The 24,266-nt window shown below is 38.1% G+C and overlaps 1 protein-coding gene across 7 annotated transcripts in view; it reads left to right on the top strand.

Annotated features, from left to right (window-relative positions):
- The window catches only part of GAB1 (GRB2 associated binding protein 1), a 121,879-nt gene that overhangs the window by 88,389 nt on the left and 9,224 nt on the right, over nucleotides 1-24,266 (top strand). For 4 of the 7 annotated variants that reach the window (XM_038564541.1, XM_038564546.1, XM_038564545.1 and 1 more), the window contains exons 3-10: nucleotides 5,410-5,635; nucleotides 6,010-6,090; nucleotides 9,591-10,192; nucleotides 11,393-11,478; nucleotides 11,670-11,973; nucleotides 21,129-21,218; nucleotides 22,952-23,045; nucleotides 23,992-24,115. In XM_038564541.1, coding sequence (XP_038420469.1) covers nucleotides 5,410-5,635; nucleotides 6,010-6,090; nucleotides 9,591-10,192; nucleotides 11,393-11,478; nucleotides 11,670-11,973; nucleotides 21,129-21,218; nucleotides 22,952-23,045; nucleotides 23,992-24,115 — 1,607 coding nt within the window. The remainder of the gene's footprint in view (nucleotides 1-5,409; nucleotides 5,636-6,009; nucleotides 6,091-9,590; nucleotides 10,193-11,392; nucleotides 11,479-11,669; nucleotides 11,974-21,128; nucleotides 21,219-22,951; nucleotides 23,046-23,991; nucleotides 24,116-24,266) is intronic. The other 3 variants (XM_038564542.1, XM_038564543.1, XM_038564544.1) reach the window with 3 other exon arrangements.

Raw genomic sequence — 24,266 nt, 5'->3', positions numbered from 1 at the left:
AAACCATTGAATATGACTTCTTTTTTTTCCCCCCCAATAAAAGGCTGTGAGTTTTCTCCATGTAGCATGTGGTGAGAGTTCTTCATCTTCTGTATCTTACATCTTTTGATGGGCATGAACCCCCAGTTCTTGTGGTTGTGTACCAGTGGGTGGAATTGCTGTATCATAGGTTATATGCTAGTTGCTTTCTTACCAGCAGTGTAAGACACTCCAGTTATGCTACATTCTCACCTACATTTGATATTGTCTGTCATTAATTTTAGCCATTCTAGTGAATGTGTAGTGTGGTATCTCATTGTGGCTTTCATTTGCATTTTCCTGAGGACCAGTTCAACCAGAGCATTTATTCAGTTTTGGTTTTTGTTTTCTTACACATTTTCAAGCTACTGCTCTTGAGATCTTGATTCACCGAGCTCCTGAGATGGGGCTCAGGTACTAGATCTTTAAAAAAGTGTTTCTGATGCCATGGCACCTCTGGATAAGAACTAGGGTGTTTTCAGTACGTCCTAAGGGTTTTAAAAGTCTCCCAAGAATGTTTGTACAACCTGTTATGGAGATAATCATGACAAAGAAGAGAAAATATTTTAGCTATGATTGGGCTATGATTAAAGATCTTCAATTTTTGATTAAATAAATTGAAGAAATTGGGACGCCTGGGTGGCTTAGTGGTTGAGTGTCCACCTTCAGCCCAGGGTGTGATCCTGGGGTCCTGGGATTGAGTCCCACATCGGGCTCCCCGTTTGAAGCCGGCTTCTCCCTCTGCCTGTGTCTCTGCCTCTCTCTCTCTCTCTCTCTCATAAATAAATTTAAAAAAATAAATAAGTTGAAGAAATTGCAGGTTGCTTCACTGAAAATTGCAACTACTGCTATTTCTTGTTTGTATCTGTCAGATTTACTTTTACAAAATACTCTTCTATGAAAAATGGTGTGTTCAGAAATGAGGAGATGGTTTCTTGAGCATCAGTGATAATGCATACTCTTTGTGGGTAGACTTACTTGCTAAGTAGACATACAGCCTATCAAAATGCTTCTCTTGACAAAAAAAAAAAAAAGTTGACAATAGACCAGGTAACTAGAAATTGATAGAAACAGAGTAACACTGACCTAGTTAACCTTTAATTGTGAACATAGAGGTAAAATTTTTGCAGTAGAAACCCAAAAATATCCTATCAGCAAATGTAGCCCATCTGGAAAGAAAAGGATCTCATCTAGTCTCTTGACAAGGACATAAGCAGTATTTCAGTTTTATTACCAAATGCTAGATACAGTATTGGCAGTAGTTATAAAATCAGAGAACCGGTCACATTAACTTTGAAATATTCTACTTATCAATGAGAAAGAGTAGATTTGCTTCCCTGGGCTTAAGCTCTTATGCCTTTTGATGTATGTGTATATATACCTACATATGCATGTTTGTGTAGATATGTTGTTATTTTGAATGTTTAGAGGCATTATGTGGGCACCCCAACTTCTGTGAGGGACACTAACCCCATGGCATTATGATTCCAAATAGGATAAAACAGTGCATTAAGCTAGGGATCATGTGGACCAAATTATTATTTGTGGCTCTCCTCACATTATAATTTGCTTCTCTTCACTAAAAGATGATTAAGGCTTACCTTACCATTACTTATTAGCTTTCTTAGTAAAATTAAATTAAGAATTTGCTCTAGCAGCTTATGAAGTCTTTAATGGATGCTAATTATACTCTTTATGCCTTCTGAATTAAGAGATAGGGAATAATTTTACACACACAAACAAACCCTAAACTGATACTTGGTTCTCAGAAACTTGATTACCAGCATTACTTAAAGCAGTAAGTTAGAAACCCAGGTGAGGCAGAAAGCAACAAACTTCGTCTGCTCAACTACTTGTTTGGTAGAATGAGGCAAATCACGTCTTTATAAAGTGGAAGAGAAGTTTATTTTTTCAGACCAGGTGGTTAGCTTTGACCAGAAATTTTATATTAAGAATATTCAGAGGATCCCTGGGTGGCTCAGCAGTTTAGTGCCTGCCTTTGGCGGGGGGCGTGATCCTGGAGACCCGGGATCGAGTTCTGTCAGACTCCCTGCGTGGAGCCTGCTTCTCCCTCTGCCTGTGTCTTTGCCTCTCTCTCTCTCTCTCTCTCTCTCTCTCTCTCATAGACTAAGTCTATTTTAAAAGATATTCAGAAACACTGCAGTGCTTGCATTAAAATGTGCAGAACTAAGTAATATTAATATGCGTAAAATAACCCCAAAGACAACTTTGAAGGCAGTGCATTATCTGAGCCAAAGTGGTAGAGCAGTGTTCCCTTTCCTTTTAAACTCCTTTGTATGCCTTGTTATTTAGAATGGTTGGGCTTGTTTTTCATGGCTGTTTGAAGGTCTTTTCTTTCGTGAGCTTGCTAGTGAATATAATGCAAGTTCTCTCTAGTTTTTGCCTCTTAGAAGTAGATGTAAGCCTTCCCATATTGTGATCAAGATATTACATATTTTTGGATGGCGCTCTTAGAGTGTATGTATTATGCGAAGTGAAATAAGTCAGAGAAAGGCAAATACCATATGATCTCACTCCTATGTGGAATGTAATAAATAAGAAACAGATGAACATACAGAGAGGGGGAGTGGGAAGGAGAGAGGGAAACAAACCACCAGAGACTCTGAACCATAGAGCATAAACTGAGGATGATAGAGGGAGGTTGGTTGGGGGTGGGCTAGATGGGTGGTGGGTATTAAAGAGGGCACTTGTTTGTAAATGTGGAATCACTGAATTCTACTCCAGAAACCAATAGTGTACTTACTGCCTGTTAACTAAAATTTATATATATGTATATATGTTTATATATATAGCTCTGCACCAATGCCTTCACTGTGTAAGGATATGTAATAGCATGAAAGTAGAAATAGCATTAATGTCTATGAGTCACAGAATAGAATAATAAATTATAAATAAAATATATTCATTGATAAAACACTCTCTCAATGTTTAATGCATCTAAATTCATCTTTTTTCCTAAGGAGTGAGCTCCAAATATCAGAAACACTGAAGAGAAAAAAGAGTTTTAAAAATAATGCATATTGTATAACACTATTTTAATTTCAATAAAACACTAACAAATACCAAAAAAAAGGAACCTTTGAATCCCAGTCTTTTTTCTTTTTTCCAAATATTGAGAGAATCTTGCGTCTATAAAGAGGGTAAGAGCTTTAGTCATTCACAGATGGGAGAAATGGAAGGTTAAAAATGAGATGGTCCCATTGTATTAATAAAACAAGGTCAAGGTCAGACAAATGTGATTGCCTGGCTAGGTGATTCTTTTCCTACCTAAGATGAATCACACAGTTCATTTAGTGTATAGCTATCAAATTAAAAAAAAAAAATTAAAGGGCGAGTGTATCTATAAAAATAGCCACCTGGAAAACTTAAGGAGTTATAGTGGAAAATTAGAATTCTCATATTGTTTTACAGAGTGACGTATTTTCAGTGTTGAGTTTCATTTGTTTTTGTCAGAACTAAAAATGGAATGAGGTTGTACAATTTTACCACACCTCTGTGGTATAAAAAAGAGAAGTATGTAAATTATGTTTGTGAATACAGCCTGTAGGGTATAGTAAGTGCTTTCTGACCACTCTGCTTCTTTTCTCCTCAATGTTGTATATGTTTTTCCAAAGACTTTTCTTTAAAAGGTAAGTATTTTTCATAGTTCTATTAAGTTTAACAATCCACAAGGATTTACTGAGTCACTGATTAATCTATGGCCTTTAAAATTCCCTTAAATGAATCTTTTAGATTTGTAATTGAGTCAGAAGAGTAAAACATTATTTCATAAGTATATTATATATACTATATTTAATCAACATCTGTTAGACATATTAAGATATTTATGAGTTCCCACTGAAATCATAGCATTATGTCACATAAATGCCCTGCCAAAATATTATTCTATTCTCAGCATTTTCTTTTCTCACCTTTTGTAAATAAGAAAGATATAAGTAATAAATGTGTGGCATAGAATGTTCGATTTTATTAGATGAGCTTGTATGAAGATTTGCCAGTGCATGCAGCATAACAGAGATAAAAATGTTAGAAATTAGCTCAACTTTTATTTACTCAGGCTAAACTGTCCAACTGAAAGAAGTCTTCAGACTTTTAATTAGCATCTAATAGGGCTCAGATATTTCTTAAGGAGCAAATTCCAAACTGTACATTCAATTGAATGGGTCTTGAAGATTTGGAAGTATCCTTTGCCTTAATTTCTTCCAACATGACATAGAGAAAGTGCTATGTGAGTTTGCACTGGGTAAATGAAACAGTTCTGAGCACCTACAACATGGAGGGCAAACTGAGGTATAGGAGTTCTGATCCTTTTCTATTCTGACACAGATAGTAAACAAATTTGTTTTTTCATATATGAGCATTTATCTTTTTCTGGGTTTATAGCCTTGTATTCCTATCCAGACGAACAGAATTTTTTTCTTCTGGGCTCCTCCACGTTTATTTGGTAGTGTCAAAGGGTTTTCAACTTGTTTTCAGATTACTTCACTCTAAACAATTTAGCTAGTTCCATAGGTCTTCTCAGAACATTGTTAAGTGCTTAATAAATTATTTCTTTACTTGCTAGCCCCTTTTGCATGAAAATTTTTTACAGAAGTCCAGTAAATGGTACTTGAGGCTATAAGCTAAGGGAAGAAGAAATGTCTTAAAGACAAGTTCCTTCCCAGAACATGAATCCCACAATTAGACCTATTTCTCCTTAATCTGCTGAGGAGTTGAAAGGAAAAAAATGAATAGCAAAATAAAGATGGGACAAAGAGGTAGTCCTTGTGCCTGTAGATGCCACATAATAAAATGGACCTCCTTGGAAAGTTGGCTTGGCTTGGGAAACACTTTGGTTTGTTGTTTTGTTTTAAAGATTTATTTATTTGAGAGAGAGTACGGTGGGGAGGGGCAGAGAGAGAGAATCCTCAGGCCGACTCCCTGCTGAGCGTGGAGCCCAACCCAGGGGTTGATTCCAGGACCCTGAGATCATGACCTGAGCTGAAACCAAGAGTCAGGCTCTTAACTGACTGAGCCAGCCAGGCACCCTGACTTTGTTTTTTATCATAGAAAAAATCTCTCTCTTGTGCTAAGATGATAGAACATCTTCATTGTCGGTAGCCTCAAAACTAAAGACTGTTCAAGGCAAAGTTAACCGCTTTATTACAGCCTCTGGACAAAAGAACCCTATTCTTCAGATCTCTTTGACAAGAGCCAATTATTACCTGTATAATGTTGCTATTTAGGTAGTATTTGTTTCAACTGACATTGTCATGATTTATCATGCTTTTGTGTGTTTAAACAGTTTATCTCCAAACTTTGAAGTAGCTTTATTTGAGAAAAAATTCTTTAATTGGAATAGATGATGATAGTCACATTCTGGTGTTGCAGATCCTGTGAAGCCACCTGGCAGCTCCATACAAGCTCCAGCTGATTTACCTTTAGCTGTAAATACAGCGCCACCATCCACCCAGGTGGATTCATCCTCCAGTGTTCCACCTCCTCCGTATCAGCTAATTAACCTACCACCACACCTAGAAACTCTTGGCATCCAGGAGGATCCTCAAGACTACCTCTTGCTAATCAACTGTCAAAGCAAGAAGCCTGAGCCCACCAGGTAAACCACAGATGCCTGTGTCTGCGTGTTGTGTGTGTGTATGTGTGTAGTGTGTGCACACTTAGAAGTCTTACCTTTAAACTTTTTAAATTCTGATTTGAAGGTTTAAGAGAAACACAACTATATTGGCTTATATCTTAGGCTTATTATATTTCAGGGTATATTCCTCTAACATTTTTGATATTCAGGAGATTTATTGAAGAAACATGTTCTCTACTATCTTGGCAAAGGAACACTTGTACGTACAAGGCTCTCTTGGAAATCTGTCTCCTGTTTTATAGTCTTTGTTGCAGACTCACAGTATTACTTGCTTAACAGATTTCACTGATTATAAATGGTGATCTTGCTCCATTTCTTATGTGATTGTAAACCAGCCAAGGGTCATCTTTTGTTTCTGAAGAAGGAGAGGAATACCTACTACTAGAAGATTTTGAAAGCAAAACGATTCCATTGCAGTGAGTGTGTTGTGGTTGCTTTGGATCTGTGTGAGAAATTAATTATACAGGTAAAATCCCAATATAGCAAATTCTGTAGGATATACAAATTGGGTTTTAGTGAAATTTTATGACGTCCAATATATCGCTCAAAACTAAAACTCTCTGACCATGATACCTAGCAATGAAGCAGAGCTTACTCTGACTTTATACATTTTTAAGTAGAAGAAGCATATGGATTTCAGTGCTTGTCCCAAGGTATTATACGTAAAGCCTTTCCCAAATCCTTGGTTTCCCCATCATCTTCATTCCTACTCCCTTCTTTTCTTCTAAGCTGTATGATATTTTAATTTGGTCATCCTTGTCATTTGTTGTTTAGTAATTGGAAGGCATGAGGTAACGGTGAGAATTGGAGCCAGAAAATGAAGATCCAGGAGCCCATTTCTGCCATTAGCAGCCGTGTGATAGTAGTGATGTTTGGATGTTTACACCTTGATGTGCAGTATATAAAAAAGTGGGAATGAATTGCATAGTAGATGTGAAAGGTATTTTTTTTAAACAGAATGATTGGATATTAAGCATATTATACCGAAAAAGTTGTTGTTTTCATGGAGAAAGTGACTGTTACTGGGCTAAGATCATACAAAGTGCTCCTTCAGTTTTTATATAGAATTTGTCAAGAACCATGGTTTAGTTACTGCAAATTATTCCCTGAGATAATGGAATACAAACATTCCATAGATGGGTTTCTACATGTTTGTTGTAATGGGATTTTACCTGTTAGAGTAAAAAAAGAATCTTTTTATAAATCAACACTAGTTAATAATATCAAATTCTAACTTGATTTTGCTTGTTTGCTGTGAGTATTTAAAATTACACATTCGCAACTTTGTTACCTGTGCTACTAACTAAGATTTTATTATGGAGATTCACAATTATTTTTTCGACATCAGCTTTTAAAAAGCCAATAGCAAAATGGCAGTTTTTAGAACATTTTCTTTTTATATGGTATCTTTCAGTGATTGGTATTACAGCTTTCCTGTCATAGTGGAAATTATTCTCAGAATCCTTGCTCAGATATATTTTGAATCTATATTTTGCAGAAGTGACAATTAATTGACAAATATTTATTAAGTATCCACTATGTGCCCACTATTTTGCTAGGTGCTGTGAAGGTACAGACTAATTACATAAGATACAGCCCCTCAGAGTTTACAAGTGGAGCTTGTGAAGGAGTCAGAACGTGCAAAGCGTTAAGTGTTTGTAGATGACAGCAGGAGCATTGCCTCACAAACTTTGATTCATCCTGCAGGACTCAGCTCAGGCATGTACTCCTCTAGAAAACATTCCCCCCAAACTCCCAGGCTTAACTAAATGCCTGTTTGGGTTTTCATAGCATCCTGGTTGTGCCTCCTTATCTGTATTTTATCACAGAATTAGAAGTAGCTTGATATTTTAACTTCTTCTTCACCAAACTATAAGCTAGCCAAGGGCAGGGTACTTATTACTCATTGTACTTCTAGCTTCTCTTAATTCACCTGTTTGAATTCAGTGAAGTGCAAACTTTAGAATATGTGTAGGCTCATTAGAAGTTCCTGAAATGGACAGTGCAAGTGTTTTTTAAGGTGGAGGGTGAACGCTTCAAAGGAGGGATAGGATTTTGAACTACCCAGATTGGGTGAGAGAAAAGGACCCTGTCATTAGCAATCTGCATAAGAATTATTTGAGGGAAAGGCAAGGTGAGAGTGAAGGGTGGGAGAAAGGTGAGGAGGAGCGCCTGCCTGGAGTAGAGGGTTCCACTGCAGGAGAACATAGGGTACGCCCGGTGGAGCCAGTGATGGTAGCCTCAACACCAAGTAGAGTGGCTTGTTGGCTTTTTTTTTGGTTCTCACAGCCTGTTGGGACCCTTAACAGGATTTTCTCAAAGTAGATGAGTAATACGGAAATCACATCCTGAAGATACTGACCTTACAGCAATATAGTAATGTGGTCCCTTGGGTCCATTAGGAGGAGAAACTGGAGGAAAGAGATCCTCAAGGGCTTCTTAGGATGGTTACTGGTGTGAATCTTAGCAGAGACCTGGACCTGAACACAAGATGGTGACAGTGGGAATGCAGCAGGGAAATAATTAACTTTGTTAGAAAAAGGGCTTGGTGCCTGAGTGATGGTGGAAATCAAAGAGTATGGATCAAAGCTGATTACGTTTTGGGCCTCAAGAATCCAGATAAAGATATTTCTTTTAATGGCCAGTCAGAAAGGACAACCAATTTGAGAAGTAAGTTGAGTTTGGTTTGGCACACACAAGCAAGGTTAACACTGGGATAGCCAGGTAGAAATATATTTGAATGGTTTGAAAATACGGGATTCAGAGTTTGGCAAGAAGATGGGAGTTGTCAGCATTCAGTGGAAAGTCAAGGTATGAGAAAGGAGGCTTTTTAAATGATGTGCGTGGTAAAGCTTCAGAATACTGAATTCTGTTGGCTGTTCCCAGGTGGAGACCCAGGAAGAAGGAACCAGTCAGCAGAACAAGGCAAAAATCAGTGAGAGAGAAGGGATATTGCACTATGGGCTCTGTGACACCAGAGGTGGAGAGTTTCAATTAACAAGTGTGATACACGGTGCCAGGTGGTACTAAGAAATCAGGGAATATCGGACCTTAAAAAGACTATCACAATTTATTTTTTAAAAGATTAAGTTCAAGTTCCTACAGGACTTTGGACAACACTCACAGTAGTAGTTAAGGTATCTTGTTAACCATTAAGGAAGTACAGTGTGCTGTTATTGTTAGCTTCATTCTGGATTTTGCCCAAATTTTGTGATACCACAAAAGGCAGAGACTAGGAATGGACCAAAAACAAATATATTCTAACGAGAGTTCTGAAGGTTCCTTTTTTTTCTTTTTTTTTCGGAGTTTGCAAACTCTGTGGCTTATATTTTGATCATCTTTATAGTATTGGCTAAATGTTTGTTACAGAAAATTAGTAGAAAGAAAGATATACAAAAGCCTTCAAGTTGCCACCTCCTTGTAGATGACATTGAATTTCTGCAATCCCACAGTCTTACGGAACAGCAGGTGCCAGAGGTGGGCTGAGTAAGGAACAAGTGGACCTACTTGGTAAACGGTGTTGGCCCAAGGGTTCTGCATGCTCTTCAGAGGAAATGCTCTTCCTTGTGTCTATGCCTTAATCATTTACCTTTCTTGGAGTTGTGTACCTTTCTAATTCTAGTGCCTCAGGGATCAGGGTTTTATGTGTGGATTTAATAGGTGCCGTTGGGGGTGTGGGCTGGGACAGGACAGGAATTAGAGAGAATGCTTTTGGTGGTTTTGTGGTGGTGGTTGTGTTGTCTGGTGTAATCATAAAAACTAAGAAGCATTCATGCTTTAAATCTTACGGATCGCACAAAAAAATCGAATGAGAAAAGCCATGTATTTTGATTGCTGAGCTATAAATATATTTATTAAAATGTAGTCTTATGTCTTCACCATGTTTTATTTTCTGTCATTAACAATTTTTATTTAGAACACATGCTGATTCTGCAAAATCCACCTCTTCTGAAACAGACTGCAATGATAACGTCCCTTCTCATAAAAATCCTGCTTCCTCCCAGAGCAAACATGGAGTGAATGGCTTTTTTCAGCAGCAAATGATGTATGACTCTCCACCGTCTCGTGCTGCCTCTGTTTCTGTAGACTCCAGCCTTTATAACCTGCCCAGGAGCTACTCCCACGATGTTTTACCAAAGGTGTCTCCATCCAGTACCGAGGCAGATGGAGAACTCTATGTTTTTAATACCCCATCTGGGACATCAAGTGTAGAGACTCAAATGAGGCATGTATCTATTAGTTATGACATTCCTCCAACACCTGGTAATACTTACCAGATTCCACGAACATTTCCAGAAGGAACTTTGGGACAGACGTCAAAGCTAGACACTATTCCAGATCTTCCTCCTCCTCGGCCACCGAAACCACATCCAGCTCATGACCGATCTCCTGTGGAAACGTGCAGTATCACACGCACGGCCTCAGATACTGACAGTAGTTACTGTATCCCTACAGCAGGGATGCCACCATCACGTAGTAATACCATTTCCACTGTGGATTTGAACAAATTGCGAAAAGGTCAGCTCTAAGTGGCTTCTACTGTGTTAGAGGTTAATGATAGAAAATCTGTGCATCTGAATATTTGTTCTTTTTAGCATAGTATGATGTTAAATGATAGTCCTTTTCTTCCTTCAGCTCTGGAGTTACCCACTCATGTAGCGAAGATATCAGAGTCTCAGTAGATCCTGGGAAGGGTGTTTGTGCATGCAGCGTGCGCCTGAGTGCATGTTCTGCTGGAGGGAGAAAGAGTTGGAGTTTTTCATCCCTGAAGAAGTATGGCCTTAGAGATCCTTTCCTGCCTCAGGAAGTGTGCACCCCTCTTTTCTGCTTTCCATGTATCCTGGGTGGGTAGACTCTCTGCTGGGACAGAGACACAGGAAATGGAGCAGCCACAAAGTTCTCCAAGTCATCCCTTTCCTGTATTTGTGTGCCATTATGGCCGCTTCTGTGTCACATCTGCTGGGCTCCATTTCCTTCCTTCCTCAACAAGCAATTTGTATGTAGTGTCTAACAAGTATACTCAGTTCCAGTCGTGCCATTCTGCTTTTTTTTGGTTTTATTTAAAGTTCTGAATCTTCTCTCCCCTTACCCTAGCCACTTCACTTAGTCATATGCCATCTCCTAGAGCTTGCCAAAAGTTACCGACCTCAGAGGAGAGAAGTTCAGTCTGGGTTACACTCTAAGGTTCTTAAAGTCCTAGAAATAGAAAGCCAGAGTTTAAGATGCACATGCCCTAAAAACTATGTGCCAACGTTTCTATATTTTGTGGTAGAGTTTCCCACCAGTCCTAAAGAAAATAAAGATTTGATGCATCATGAAGAGTACTAATGTGGAGATTTGACTCAGCCATCCAGCACCAATTTCTAATTCCCATCTCAAAGTGGCTCTGTAATCTCATTACGGGTTAGTGAAATATGAGTTAGACCCAAGGTGGTGCAGAAGACGAGAAAAGAGTAGTATTTAAATAACCCATCTCATCCCAGACTTAGACATTCATAATCAAATGCTGGTACTGGTTAGCATTTAGTGAGTGTCTGCGTTTGCCGGTGGTTTAATGCACCCTTTCAAGATATTATTCTGTTAGTGTCTTTTTAAAAATCTGTGTGTGTGCACGCATACCCGCATGCATGTGTGTGAAGAGAGAGAAGAGACCATTCTGAAAACCCTGAGAACTGGTAAAAATGGGAGGAAATGCTGATCGTTTGTTTTCTGTTTTAGATGGTAGTTCTCAAGACTGCTATGATATCCCACGAACATTTCCAAGTGACAGGTCTAGTTCACTTGAAGGCTTCCATAACCACTTTGTAAGTATACTTGACCTTGGTGTCATCAAATGCATTTCATTGTCAGGATCTCCACACTCAGTGCCCTGAGACTAAATGAGGTCATTAGATAAAAGTCCCCTCAGATCCGTATGAATAGGTGTGACTTAGAATCGTGTTCTCACGTTGGATAATAGTTTGTGTTTATTAAGAGAAATGTCTGTGTGTTTTAGAAAATCAAAAATATATTGACAGTGGGAAGTGTATCAAATGAAGAACTGGATGAAAATTACGTCCCAATGAATCCCAATTCTCCTCCACGACAACATTCCAGCAGTTTTACGGAACCAATTCAGGAAGCAAATTATGTGCCAATGACTCCAGGAACATTTGATTTTTCTTCATTCGGAATGCAAGTTCCTCCTCCTGCTCACATGGGCTTCCGGTCCAGCCCAAAGACCCCTCCCCGAAGGCCAGTTCCTGTTGCAGACTGTGAACCACCTCCCGTGGATAGGAACCTCAAGCCTGACAGGAAAGGTAGGGAGGGCACGGTGCAATGCAAGGGGCAGGGGGCAGGGGTGTTGCCAGCTGCACTTACCGGTCGTTAAATCCAAAATGGAATCGGGACTGGAAGTTCTGAAGTACATCATAGTACCTTAGTCATTAACTTGTTTTTAGTGCAGTATTGTTGTTTGTAGATTAATAATTGTTGTATGTTGATGCCCAGGTGAGATTTCTGTCTCCTGTCTCTAGAGCAGAGGTTACAAACTAAAATACTCACAAGGTTGGCAAACAACAGGAGAAAATTAGGAGAAACTCAAATGCACTTGCCCGCTCCAAATGGAGTAACTGAGTGCTCCTGGGCGGTAGTCCTTTGTTGACTTGTGAGTCTGCTGTGGGCCCACACAGGCAAATCATCTGATGTATCAGGAGAAGCCAGAAGTTTCATCTCTTGTGCGTATCATCTTTTGATTCTTGAGTTTGATCAGTTTGTTTAATTTAAAAACAAAAAAATAAAAAAAAAGTACTGCAGACCAAAGCAAACACTTGTACAGACTAGACGTGGTCTTTGGCTGCTATTTTGTAACCTCTTCTCCAGAGTACAGGATATCCAATCAGACTAGAGATCAGTAGTAGGTTTGACGTCATTCTCTAAGAACAATGAGGTTGCTTGTACAATCTTTCCAGTCTGTCCATATAACAACTTCTTAAATATTATTCTGCCTTTGCTGTGGTATAGATGCTTCTAGTCTGTTCCTTCATACTGGCCTTCATAAAGTAACATTAAATTCTAGGGTTTGTTAAGAATTTAGTATTAAGGAAACTTTTAAAATTGGTAATACAGATCCAGGTTTTTAAATTTCGGGTTTGAGTGGTTAAACCGCAGACAACTAGCTGTGTTGCAGCATGCTGTTAATGTGATTTAATCTTGACAACCAAATAAGTTAGTATATTGGCTGTGTGATGACTTGGCACCATTTCTGGGAAATTCAGCACATTTGAAGTCTCCTGTGCTGTCTATAGCTTTTTAAGGGCATGCAATATCGGATTAAATTTCTCATTAACCTGGCTTTAGATCATTAATATATTTCTAATTAAGTTCCAATTGTGAGGAACAGAGGATCCGAAGAAAATGAGTTTTGTTATGTTTTGCCTTTAAGTAAAGGAAGTAAGGCTGGTCCTGTGCTGGAATGAGAAAGTCACTAGAAACAGAAGCACTCCCAGGGGACCATCACTGTGTCCCGCTGTCTGCATTTCTGTCCTGTGGGAAGGCTTTGCATCTGCTTTGCTCTCTCTCACATTCTTTCCATCTTTTCTGTTTCCTGCCCTGTATCCTCTTTGTGGCTTCTGCCTTCCAGGAGCTGGGGCCTGTAACACCCCTTTGTGGCCTCACTTCTGCCTTCTGGCTCCCTTTTTACATGCATGCAGCTTCTTGTATCTGCCGGGCGTTGCCTCCATCATTATTCACTCACGTTAGAGGGCTCACGGAGAATCTGATGGGTCTTATTTGTCTTTTCACGCAGGCTCTACGGTGGATTGTGGGCCAGCCTGTGGATTGGCTGCCACTGGTCAGCTGCCCACCTTTGGGCTGACAGCTGGGGAGATGGTCATGTATATAACACCCATGGCCACCCAGACAGCCCCAGCAGCAGGGCTGTATTGCAATCAGGGATGGTTATCTTAGAAAGGGTGTGAGCATCACAGGCTTTTTGACAACTTTTCCTTTGTCCTCGTTTGTCTTTAAATCTGGTTAGGCATTGTTAGTCATTTTCTTTGCATACAAAATGCAAAAGTATGTTTAGACATGCATAGATTTATAATTGAGTTCACAGGTTGCTGAGGGATTAAGGTCCAAGTGTCATGAACTCTTTGCAATATTGAAATACTCATTTTTAATGCTAAACTAGTTCTTATCTTTCTGTATTAGCACATTAGCAGCAAATCTGTTTTTTAAAGATTTACTTATTTTAGATAGAGACCTTCTGATCATGAGTGTGGGGAGGAGCAGAGGGAGAGAATCTTGAAGCAGATTCCCTGCCAAGCGCAGAGCCCCACATGGGGCTCAATCTTATGACCCATGAGATCATGACCTGAGTTGAAACCAAGAGTCAGACACTTAACCGACTGAGCCACCCAGGCACCCCAGCAGCTCTCTACTTTTTAACACCTAAATGTACATTTTATGTCTAGAGGGCCTCCATAAATGTGGAGGTGGTATTGTTAGGGTAAGTGTACAAAGTGCTGGGTCCTACCCGCTGTGCTTCTCTGCTTGCCCCTTCCTTTCTTCAGGCTCTGCAGAACACAGTTTGAAAATTCCCAATATAATTACACAAAGTAGGCATAATGAAGAATCAGAAAAGATATCCCTGTGTATATGTTAGAGAAGTTTTGAGATCACAATGATATGCTTTTAGTAATTCTCTAGGTCTCACAGAGCTCATGTGCCTCATACTATGGAATATATCATAATACAGCATGTATGCTATATGTCATCTGTATGATTATACCTCCCTGTGTATATAGTGGAAGTGCTATATATTCTAGTACATTAGCAATTAATTGCCCTAGAGTTGTCCCATCCAAGTACTAACCAGCCCCGACCCAGCTTAGCTTCTGAGATCAGACGTGTGTGGCCGTAGACACCCTAGTTCTCTAAACCAACCTAAAGTGACTTAGAGTAAACAGAACAAAGTGGGTTCTTGGTTACTTCTGAAGGTTGTGTTCAGTCTTTTAAAAAATTAAATGAACCGTTGAGAGACAATCCTGAGCTTACTAGCCAGGTTGTTGGGTTTTTTTTTTCTTTTCTTTTCTTTTCTTTTCTTTTCTTTTCTTTTCTTTTCTTTTCTTTTCTTTCTTTCTTTCTTTCTTTTTTTTTTTTTTTGTATCTATGCTGAGATACAAAATGAACTGAGAAAACACCTAGAATAAAATAACAGGTTTTGACAAAATCAAGGAGAATATAGGTTTAGCAAAATGTTGGAGATTACTAAAATCATAGTAATAAAAAAAAAGTTTTGCTTTTTCTTAGTATTGTGCTTTTTAAATAAATATGGTACAAGAGAAAGCATGAGAAACCATTTAACCTAGCAAACTTTGTCAACTCACTTTAGGAAGTTATAGCTATTCAAGAAAAACATAATGAAAACCCAAATTCAGAACTTGGAGCAGTTTATCTTTAAAAATGTAAACCAGGGGCACCTGGGTGGCTCAATCAGTCATCTGCACTTGATTGTGGCTCAGGTCATGATCTCAGAATCGTGAGATTGAGCCCCATGTCAGGCTGCGCACACAGCATGGAGTCTGCTTGGGATTCCCTCTCCCTCTGCCCCTCCACCACCACGAACCCCTCTCCCCTGCGCATGCCCACTCACTCTCTCTCACTGAAATAAATAAATATATCTTTAAAATAAAGAACTGAAAATAAAAAATTGTAAAACAAGTGTCTTATTCACAAAATTCTTCTCACACATAGCATCAGATGAGTCTGTTTTACTTCCAAATTTTGTGACATTAGATACATGATTCAATCTATTCCACTATCTCTTATTAACTAAACCTCGTAATTAGCAAACCGGATTCTATCAAATATGGCTTGATTAGTTTCAAAGCCCAAAATAGCTAGTTCAACATCCATTGTAACCAATGTCCATGATTGTCTTCTTTGGAAGAGTCTATGGTAAATGAGTGACATTCTAGTCTTGTTTATCCCCCCAATTATATCTGTCAGCTGCTGTAGTTACTAAAACAGATAGGTTTTTTTGAATACTTCTGAGTAATTGAAGCTTCAAAAATACATAGATGCTCTAAACACTTTGTTTAATGTATTTTCATGGGCCCTTTTGCCCATCATCCAACTTATGGTAGCTATATTTTCACCCCTACTATTTCTGTCACAATCATATTTGTTATGAACCAAGTTTTGTGTGTATTAATAGAGGAAAAAAAGCATAATTCACATATATTAAATATAGAAAAGCAGATGAGTCATTGTAAAGGCAGGACAAATTATGTTTTCATTACTTCGACTGAAAGTTACATTTTAATTGAGAAGCAAGTCTATAAAGTTTTAGAAACTTCTGTAAGATATCTGTTGTAGCTTCTCTTAAAGTAGGTCATTGCCTGAATCTACCATATTTAACGACTGCATTGACCTAGGTAGGCCCCCTACCCCATCTAGTCTCCTAACATGGTGTGGCAGCCATTTGATCCTCAGACACTATCTTTATACTTTGTTTTGTTTGGCTTGTCCAACCACCACTTTCTGCAGTAGTTCTGGCCATTAGTTATTGTATTGATTCTGGAAAAGTGCAAATTTACTTCTGGTGGTTTTGTAATTAGTCTGATTAAAGTATCTTCAGGTATGTGTCTTCACTTCGGTATAGGAAGCATCCACAAGACCAGTCCAGATGAGCTTCCCTAGATGGGTCTTTTTGGCAGTTGACATATTTCCTCTAGATGTTTTTCCAAGAGATCTAATGAAGTTTCTGAATGTGATTAAAAATTAACATGCTTTTTATTTCTATTTTTTAATATGCTTTTTTTAAAAAAAACTTTTATACTATAATAAATGTTTGGAAAATGGATGAATGACACTAGTAAATATAAGTCAATTTTAGTAAACAAGTATGAAGTCTGAATCTCAAGTCAGATTTTTGGTTTGATGTTAACAGTTTAAATACAAATACAGTTGAAAGGAGTACATTTTTGGGGTGCCTGGCTAGCTTAGAAGAGCAAGCGACTCTTGATCTCAGGGTCTTGAGTTCAAGACCCATGTTGGGTGTAGTGATTACTTAAATAAAATAAAAACTTAAAAAAAAAAAGAGAATGGAATGCATTTTTACAGCATACCGTTTACATGCAGATTATTTCTCCTAAATATTCTTTACCTTCCGGTATATAAGTATCATTATTATATTCTTTTTCACATAGTCAGACCACTAAAACAAATGTAAATGTTTTTCAGTATACTACCTGGATTACTTTTTGGAATTATCAGAGGATAATGTTGTGAATTATCTTTTTTCTTCTTGATTTTTGAGATGTGTAATAGAAATAGTATAATCTGTAAAACTGTAGAAGAGTAAATAATTTAGGCTAAGTTAAACTGGTAATAATACAGAAAATAAATTTTCCACTTTGTGTTGAATTTATATAAGCAGTACCTGTGAAAATAATACTTAATAGTGTATGGACTTTGCAAAAAAAGATTGCATCTGCTTATTTGAAACATGACCTCATGTGACTACCTTGACCATATATATGGGATGACCAACTTTTGGAACAGTTGCTCTTTTTTTTTCCACTTAAAGGACAAACAAAAATTATGATACTGATCAGATTAAACATCACTAGCTTTAAGAGAACATAAGCTCATCAACATAGATTTAAGTGCATACCAATTTATAGGATATACCCTTTGCTAGGTCTTGGGTCTCTAAACACAGGAAGAAAAGGTGGCTTCTCTGAAGAAGCTCACCGTCTACTGGAGGAGGGAGAAAAGTAAACACGTTATCATAATTGCTGTGGAAGGGGCTGTGGTTGAGGTAAGCTTCTGGCACTGTTACTTAACCTCCCCTGAGGAAAGCCTGGGAGGGTGAATGGCAGTTAAATGATGGTGGAGGAGGGGGGGATGGCAGAGGCTCCTTTAGGCAAAATAAACAGCATACCCAGATCCTTTAAACGAGGGCATTTGGGCCTGGGTGAGTCGCCAGTGGAGGGAGGGAATAAGATTGGGCGAGAGGGGAGCAGAGTATGAATGGAGGAAGAAATGCCAGATGCCTTGCAGGTGCCCGATCCTGAGGGTGTTATAATCCATGCTAATGAGCTAGGGCTTTATTCTGAGTTACACCGTAAGGGTTTTATGCAGGCAGGTAATGTGATCAGGTTGGTGCCTAGGAAGCTCATTCCATGATTTAAGGATATGATAGGGAAAGAAAACTGTATTCTCTAATGTAAAATGTTACAGAATTCACATTTTTGCAGCATCTTCCCCCAGAGAGTGTTTTACTCGGTTTTCCAAATCCAGGGTTCTTAATGCCTTGGTCTAGAAACGATCAAATGAGGAAAGACGTAACAGAACCCCTTTCCTGGCTCTCATGTGGTCCCTCAACTTGAGGACTCACAGGGATTTTTGAAGTTTTGTAAAGCATTTGGAGTATAGGCGGAGGTTATTTAGCCATACAGTGTGAGCTCATCACTTTCAGGAAAACAAACCAAGTAAGTAAGGTACACATTAAAAACAGGAAGGTTTTAAGAAAGTACTTCAGACCTGCAGATTTTTTATTTTCTTAGGTAAATGAAAACAGACTATCATACTGTCATTATAAATACAAAATTTATCAAACAAAGATTAGAGGAAAAGTGGAATCTAGGATGACTTTGAAGAGATCTGCGAGGGCAACTGGTAATAGAGGAAACAAAGTGGGCTTGTGATGAGTCAGAGGAGAAATTGTGTTTTGAATAGGTAGCGTGACGCCTGCAGAGCAGCCCTGTGGGGTGTTGTGTAAATGTGTAGATTAGGGTGTCCAGAGAAGGAGCTGAACCCTAGGTGAAGGATTTATCAACCTGTACTCTGAATTAGAGAGCAAGTCGCGTGATCCAGAGATTGACCCCCAGAAGGGTTAAAGCACAGTGGGGATTTCACCCCTAGGTAGGGCTCTCTGTTAAATGACATAATGTTGGTTTCTTTGTTCAGAGGTAGTCTAACTAAAGCCAAGCTGTGAACTGCCTTGGATTTAAAAGTTGAGGTGCCAGTGAGTTACCTCCGAATTTGAGAATCAGTGTATCTCCAAAGTTGGTTTATTTTTGCCTTCACTTTATTATTTCCATCTCTTACTCTTTATATTCACGCTTCAACAATCAGGAGAACATCCAGATTTTGCCTTTAGACAGTAGAGAAGAAGACAGGGCTGAGACAAGTGTACTGACACCTTGGGCCTTTTTTTACCTTCCCATCCTCATAAGTAGTACTGAGCCATCATTTGGGTATGACTTTCATTTCCGTCTGGAACATCAATGTTAAATTGAGTCTGGAGGGGTATAAAGAAATAAAGCTAAGAAAATGCCTAAGTGACTCAGTATAGTTCAGTGCCACGCTTCCACATTGCAACTTTTGTCCCAGAATTAACCTTAAGCTTTGCATGGAGTGGAAAGTACATGTAAATTTTATAAACAACACTTTAAAAACTTCACTTGATACAGTATTTTTCTATTAAGAAAACTAAAGAGTACCCTTGAAAATGCTTAAAAGGTGGAATTGGTTTGGAGAGGAGATGATCAGGTCAGGGTCAGGCGTCAGAAGGCTCACTGGGGAGGTCTGTGAGACAGCAGGAGAACGGAGCGGCATCATGGGCGGTGGACTTGGCAGTCCCAGGACCTCGAGTACTTAACCACAAGCATAGATGGAGATACCAGGAGTGCGGAGTTAAGAAATGCCAAGGGAGATCGCTGGGAGAGAAGCAGAGTGAAAAATCAAGAGGAAGCCGAAAGCTAATGAAAGTGAGTCTTTCAGAAAGGGAGGAGGACAGAGACACACTGAGGGAACATCGACGAACCAGAAGCAGCCCTGAGAAGTGAATATTAAACTTGACCTCGCTCACGGATAAACTCTGTCATTCAAGTAGATGTAAGATCTCGAACTGAACTGAGCAATTCAAAATTGACCTCTAAGCACCGGTTTCCTAGGATTTTCCATTGCCCAAGGGGATAGAGAAGTACAACAGCCGGACAGCACAGGAGCATACGCCAGCAGGCAGCTATGGGGAAGCCTTCGTTTGGCCTCCGTAATTAATGTCATGACCCAAGCAAGTCACTTAACCTCTTTCATTCGTCAGGGTTATCGCATCCATAAAATGAAGAAGTTAGATTTGATCTGTAAAAAAAAAGGCTTTTAGCTGTAAAAATAAGTATATTTTTTTGTAGCAACCCTTACCCTCCGCCTCTTACTTTTTTTGAAGGAAAGTACATTGTTTCGGGGAGTTTATAAAAAACTGACATCCTCCGTTGTTTTTAGGAAAGTTCCCTGCCAGCGTGGGCCCTGGATAGGTATTCAGCATTAGGGGTAGGAGCACAGCCCTAAATTTTCTCACTCACATTTTAAACTATACCTGCCTCATTTCTGAATGAACTCAATGTATTAATTCCCTAACTTAGAAAATTGGTTCATTAGAGAATTGTCACGTTTTATAACCTAGAGATTCATACTTTAAGAAACTTAACCTGCAGTAGAGAAGGTACTAGATATTGACACTCAATCAGCAAATTCTAATTCTGCTAATAGATGTTGACTCAGTTTTGTAAATGCCAAAAAAAGAAGAAAATTTGGTGCCACTGAGAAGAGAGCAGCTTAAGTTACTAATTTAAATGATATTTCTACTCCGGCCTCCAGGCTTCCTATGGGAAAAAGTGAGGCCACTGCAGGATGTTAACCCTATCCTTTTCATGAGGCTTTCCAGCAGTACCTCTGTGTGGGAGAGTACATGAAAAGAAAACGAGGGCGACTGAATCTATGTTTTCAGACACTTAACATCGAAGCTAGACAGTCACTTCCAGAATTAAGACCTCTAATAATTACAAAATGATGTTGCCTGGGACCTACCAGTCGGTATCCAAGGGAAACAAACATTGGTCTCGGTTTTGGTCTTGGATTACCAAACAGTGTAGCGTTAACCTGCTCCTCTAGAAGGGCCCTTGGTCAGGAGGTGAAGGAGTAAGTTAGGTTAAGGGTTTTTAAATACCTACATTAAATTAAGAAAGTAATATTATAGGGATATAGGCTTTGATACTTTCTTATCAGACGTCAGACTTTGAAGAAAAGATGTACTTTGAGGTATTTTATCATTTTTTATTTGATCCAGTTTTCTAAGGCATGTTAGAGGAATAACTAACATGGCACATGTCTTTCCTCCCTTTCCCCAAATAAAGATAACCACTAACCAGTGTGGTTATCCCACTAAAACCCTACCATCTCTTAAATACTTTGCTTGTCACACTGTTGCATGTAAGTTCTTCTTTCCATTGTACCGAGCATGAACGATATACTGAACAAGATTGAAATATTTTCCACAAACTTTTGTTTATGCTTTTGAGATTGTAACATTTCTGCTCAGGGCTCTGTATGCTTTTTTTACAGAATCCATTTTTCCCATTAAAAAATAACATTATATTAAGAGAGTCTTCTTTTTACCAATTAGGTCAAAGTCCTAAAATTTTAAGACCCAAACCCCATGGTTTAGAGCGAACTGATTCACAAACCATAGGTGACTTTGCTACAAGAAGAAAGGGTATGTACTTTAGCACCGCATGCTGGATGGGGCATTGGGAATTTATTTTGTGATGTTTTTTTCTTAAGAAGAGCCTTAAGTACTACTGCTGTTGTAAATAAAGCTTCCTAGCATGTTATTTCTAAAGTGAATGCTTCCTATAATGTGTGTCTTCCCATTGTGTCTTTCCATAGACACAGTAAGTCTACTTGTTATGCCATTAACAGCAGCATGTTAAATTTGATAATACATAATATTTAGTCTTGTCCTTTTGCATTATTCTCTTAAACTTTTAGATATCAATACATTGTTGTATTTAAGCTTATGAACTACTTGTGAGTTCCAGATGTCTCCCTTATTTATATATGATGTGGTCTGTATTCTGTTCTGAAACAAAATACAGAATCACTTCCCGTGGATTAATTATTTTATGCCATTACTTAGAATTTGACAGCTAAACTGCCATTAGCCTTTGGGTTTCGAAAAAGTGAAACATGAGAGTTAAAGAAGTACATTTACTCAGCACAATATTCTGTGTCTGTCCATTTTAAGTATATGGGTGAGTAAGATTTAAACTCAGACTTACCTAGTCTTCAGAAAATCACATTGAGTTTTTTGTTTTGAATAGACAAAAATATTTATAAGCTCCAGTGACTCTACATAGTCCTTTAAAATGACCACCTATTTTATAGTTTGACAGTAATTACAACATAGTTGATTAAAAGTATGAGTTGAATAAAAGTATGCCCATATATGGACTAAGAGTGGAAGAAAGAAACCTAGAAAAATGAAAAATTTTTCTTTGGAGTGGCGAGATGAAATGTAACTAGAATATTCTCCTAATATGTTTAAAGAGTCTCCTAAAATATAATTAATATTAACATATCACATTTGTATTAGTTCTTTTGTCCATTAATTTCTGAAATGTTTTACTTTTTAAGTGCTGAGAGCTCTGTGGTATTTACTAGCATGATAATTGTCTATGGTAATAATGAGGTAAATAAGCAGAGACCACTTATAAGTCAAGCTAAAAAGAATATTAGTGTTTATTATTGTTTGATTTGGTAAAGGATATTTTTGGTTATATTAAGCTAAAAGTTCAAGGTGATTTTTAATTATGGCCTTCTCTCAGAGCTGAGTTTGAGTCTTAAAATATTATTATTGCTTTCTTTGTTTTCAGACTGGATTTGAAATAATTTAAAAGATTTGGTCAGTTATTTTTCAGTTTTTGATTTTGGCAAAGTTTTGTATTTAATACTTTCTATACATCATTTTATATATATAATTGTATAACTGATGCATCAATATTGAAGAGTAGAAATGTTTTTCCATAGAAGACTAAAGCTCTATACTTGGAGATAAAATTATTTTTTAAAAAAGGATATAAGGAAATAATAATGAAGGATATAAGGAAATAATACATCAAGTAACTATAAAGGAATTGGGTCACATTACCGTTTCTTCTCATTTAGTTTATTTTCATAAAATATTAAGAAGTAATGTGTTGTAATAAAGCTTCAGACTTTGAGTCAACCATCATGAAGCATTATTGGATTTAGCTTTTGTCCCTAATCATTTAGCTGTGTAACCTTGGGCAAATCACAGAACATCTGTGAAGCTCATCTCATTTGTGAAGCCAGCTGCTCTTAGGTGTACTCTGGCCGTATTGTATAAGGAGAGAGAGAGAGTGAGGATCTTGTTTTGTTTTCCAAATTTCCGTGTACTGAAGCCTCTTTTTCTCTCTTTCATTTCAGCCAAGCCAGCGCCTTTAGAAATAAAACCTTTGCCAGAATGGGAAGAACTACAGGCCCCAGTTAGATCTCCCATCACTAGGAGTTTTGCTCGAGAGTAAGTCTTTGTTTAAAATATGTACCTTGGTTGTTCACTATGATGGAAACTACCAGAACAGTGGCTCCCAGGGTATGGCCTGGGAAGCCCCCCCTCTCTGGAGTTCTGTGAGGTCAAAACTATTTTCATTAAGATGATAAGATATTTTTTGCCTTTTCCACTCTCTTTCTCTCATGAGTGTTTGCTGGAGCTTTCCACAGGCTACATAGTATTTGATCATATCCTGGGACAGCTAATAAATAGAACACGTATTTGTGTACTCTTGTGTTTTTAAAAAATGTTCTATTATTTGTAATACCGTAAATAGATATATAACCCAAATAAATGAAGTTCCTTGGGGTTCTCAATAATTTTTAAGGGTATAAATGGTTCATGAGGCGAGAAATTTCTGAGAACTGCTGTTCTGGGAAAATACGGTAGTTCTGGTGGGGGTTATTTAATTAGCAATAATCACGCCTTGGATAAACCTTATTTCTATGATACTACCACTGCACAATGTTTGTGGGGGTTAATTTAATCAAGATTTGTTTAAAATGTGTACAGGGAAATGAAAGAATATGTGAAGGTATGAACCTACATTAAATAAATATGTGTTTGTGTTTTATGTGTTCATATAGCTAGGTTTTTTTTAATAGGAACTCTTAAATCTTCCTTTTCATATCTGTGACTTTCTACTTATCCCCCAAATTGCCAGCAGTACTTTTTTTGTTCTACATAAGGGATTCGATGCTTAGAGATATACTTTTTTACTATATAGTTATAAATACTAGGTGTGCATTTGAATGTATGCAATAAGTTGTATTAAAATAAAGGTGTACAATAAATTATTGTAAACTTTAGTGAATATTTCTAAAAGAATGTTAAACCATCACTCATTTTTATCTTGGAAGTGATTTTGGAAGTTGTGGTCCAGGTGTAGGTTTGTAACAGAAGCTTGTGTCATTAGCTCCTCTAGGTTTCCCTTGTCTCCCCGACCAGATTCAGTGCACAGCACAACGTCCAGCAGCGACTCCCACGACAGTGAAGAGAATTACGTGCCCATGAACCCAAACCTGTCCGGCGAAGACTCGGTATGTAAAGTCTGCATCTTCACTTCTGTCTTTCTGAGCAGCTCTTCCAAGTCTGGCATGCTAGGGCCTTACTTCTAATCTCTAAATCTTACCCTTACGTCCTTCTTTATATACTTAAGGGAAAAGGATAGAAGACAACTTTTTAAAATGC

Source organism: Canis lupus, chromosome 19 (assembly GCF_011100685.1).
Source record: "Canis lupus familiaris isolate Mischka breed German Shepherd chromosome 19, alternate assembly UU_Cfam_GSD_1.0, whole genome shotgun sequence".
Taxonomy (NCBI): Eukaryota; Metazoa; Chordata; class Mammalia; order Carnivora; family Canidae; genus Canis; species Canis lupus.
Note: the sequence above shows the minus strand (reverse complement) of the source record. Positions and strands in the feature narration are given on the sequence as shown.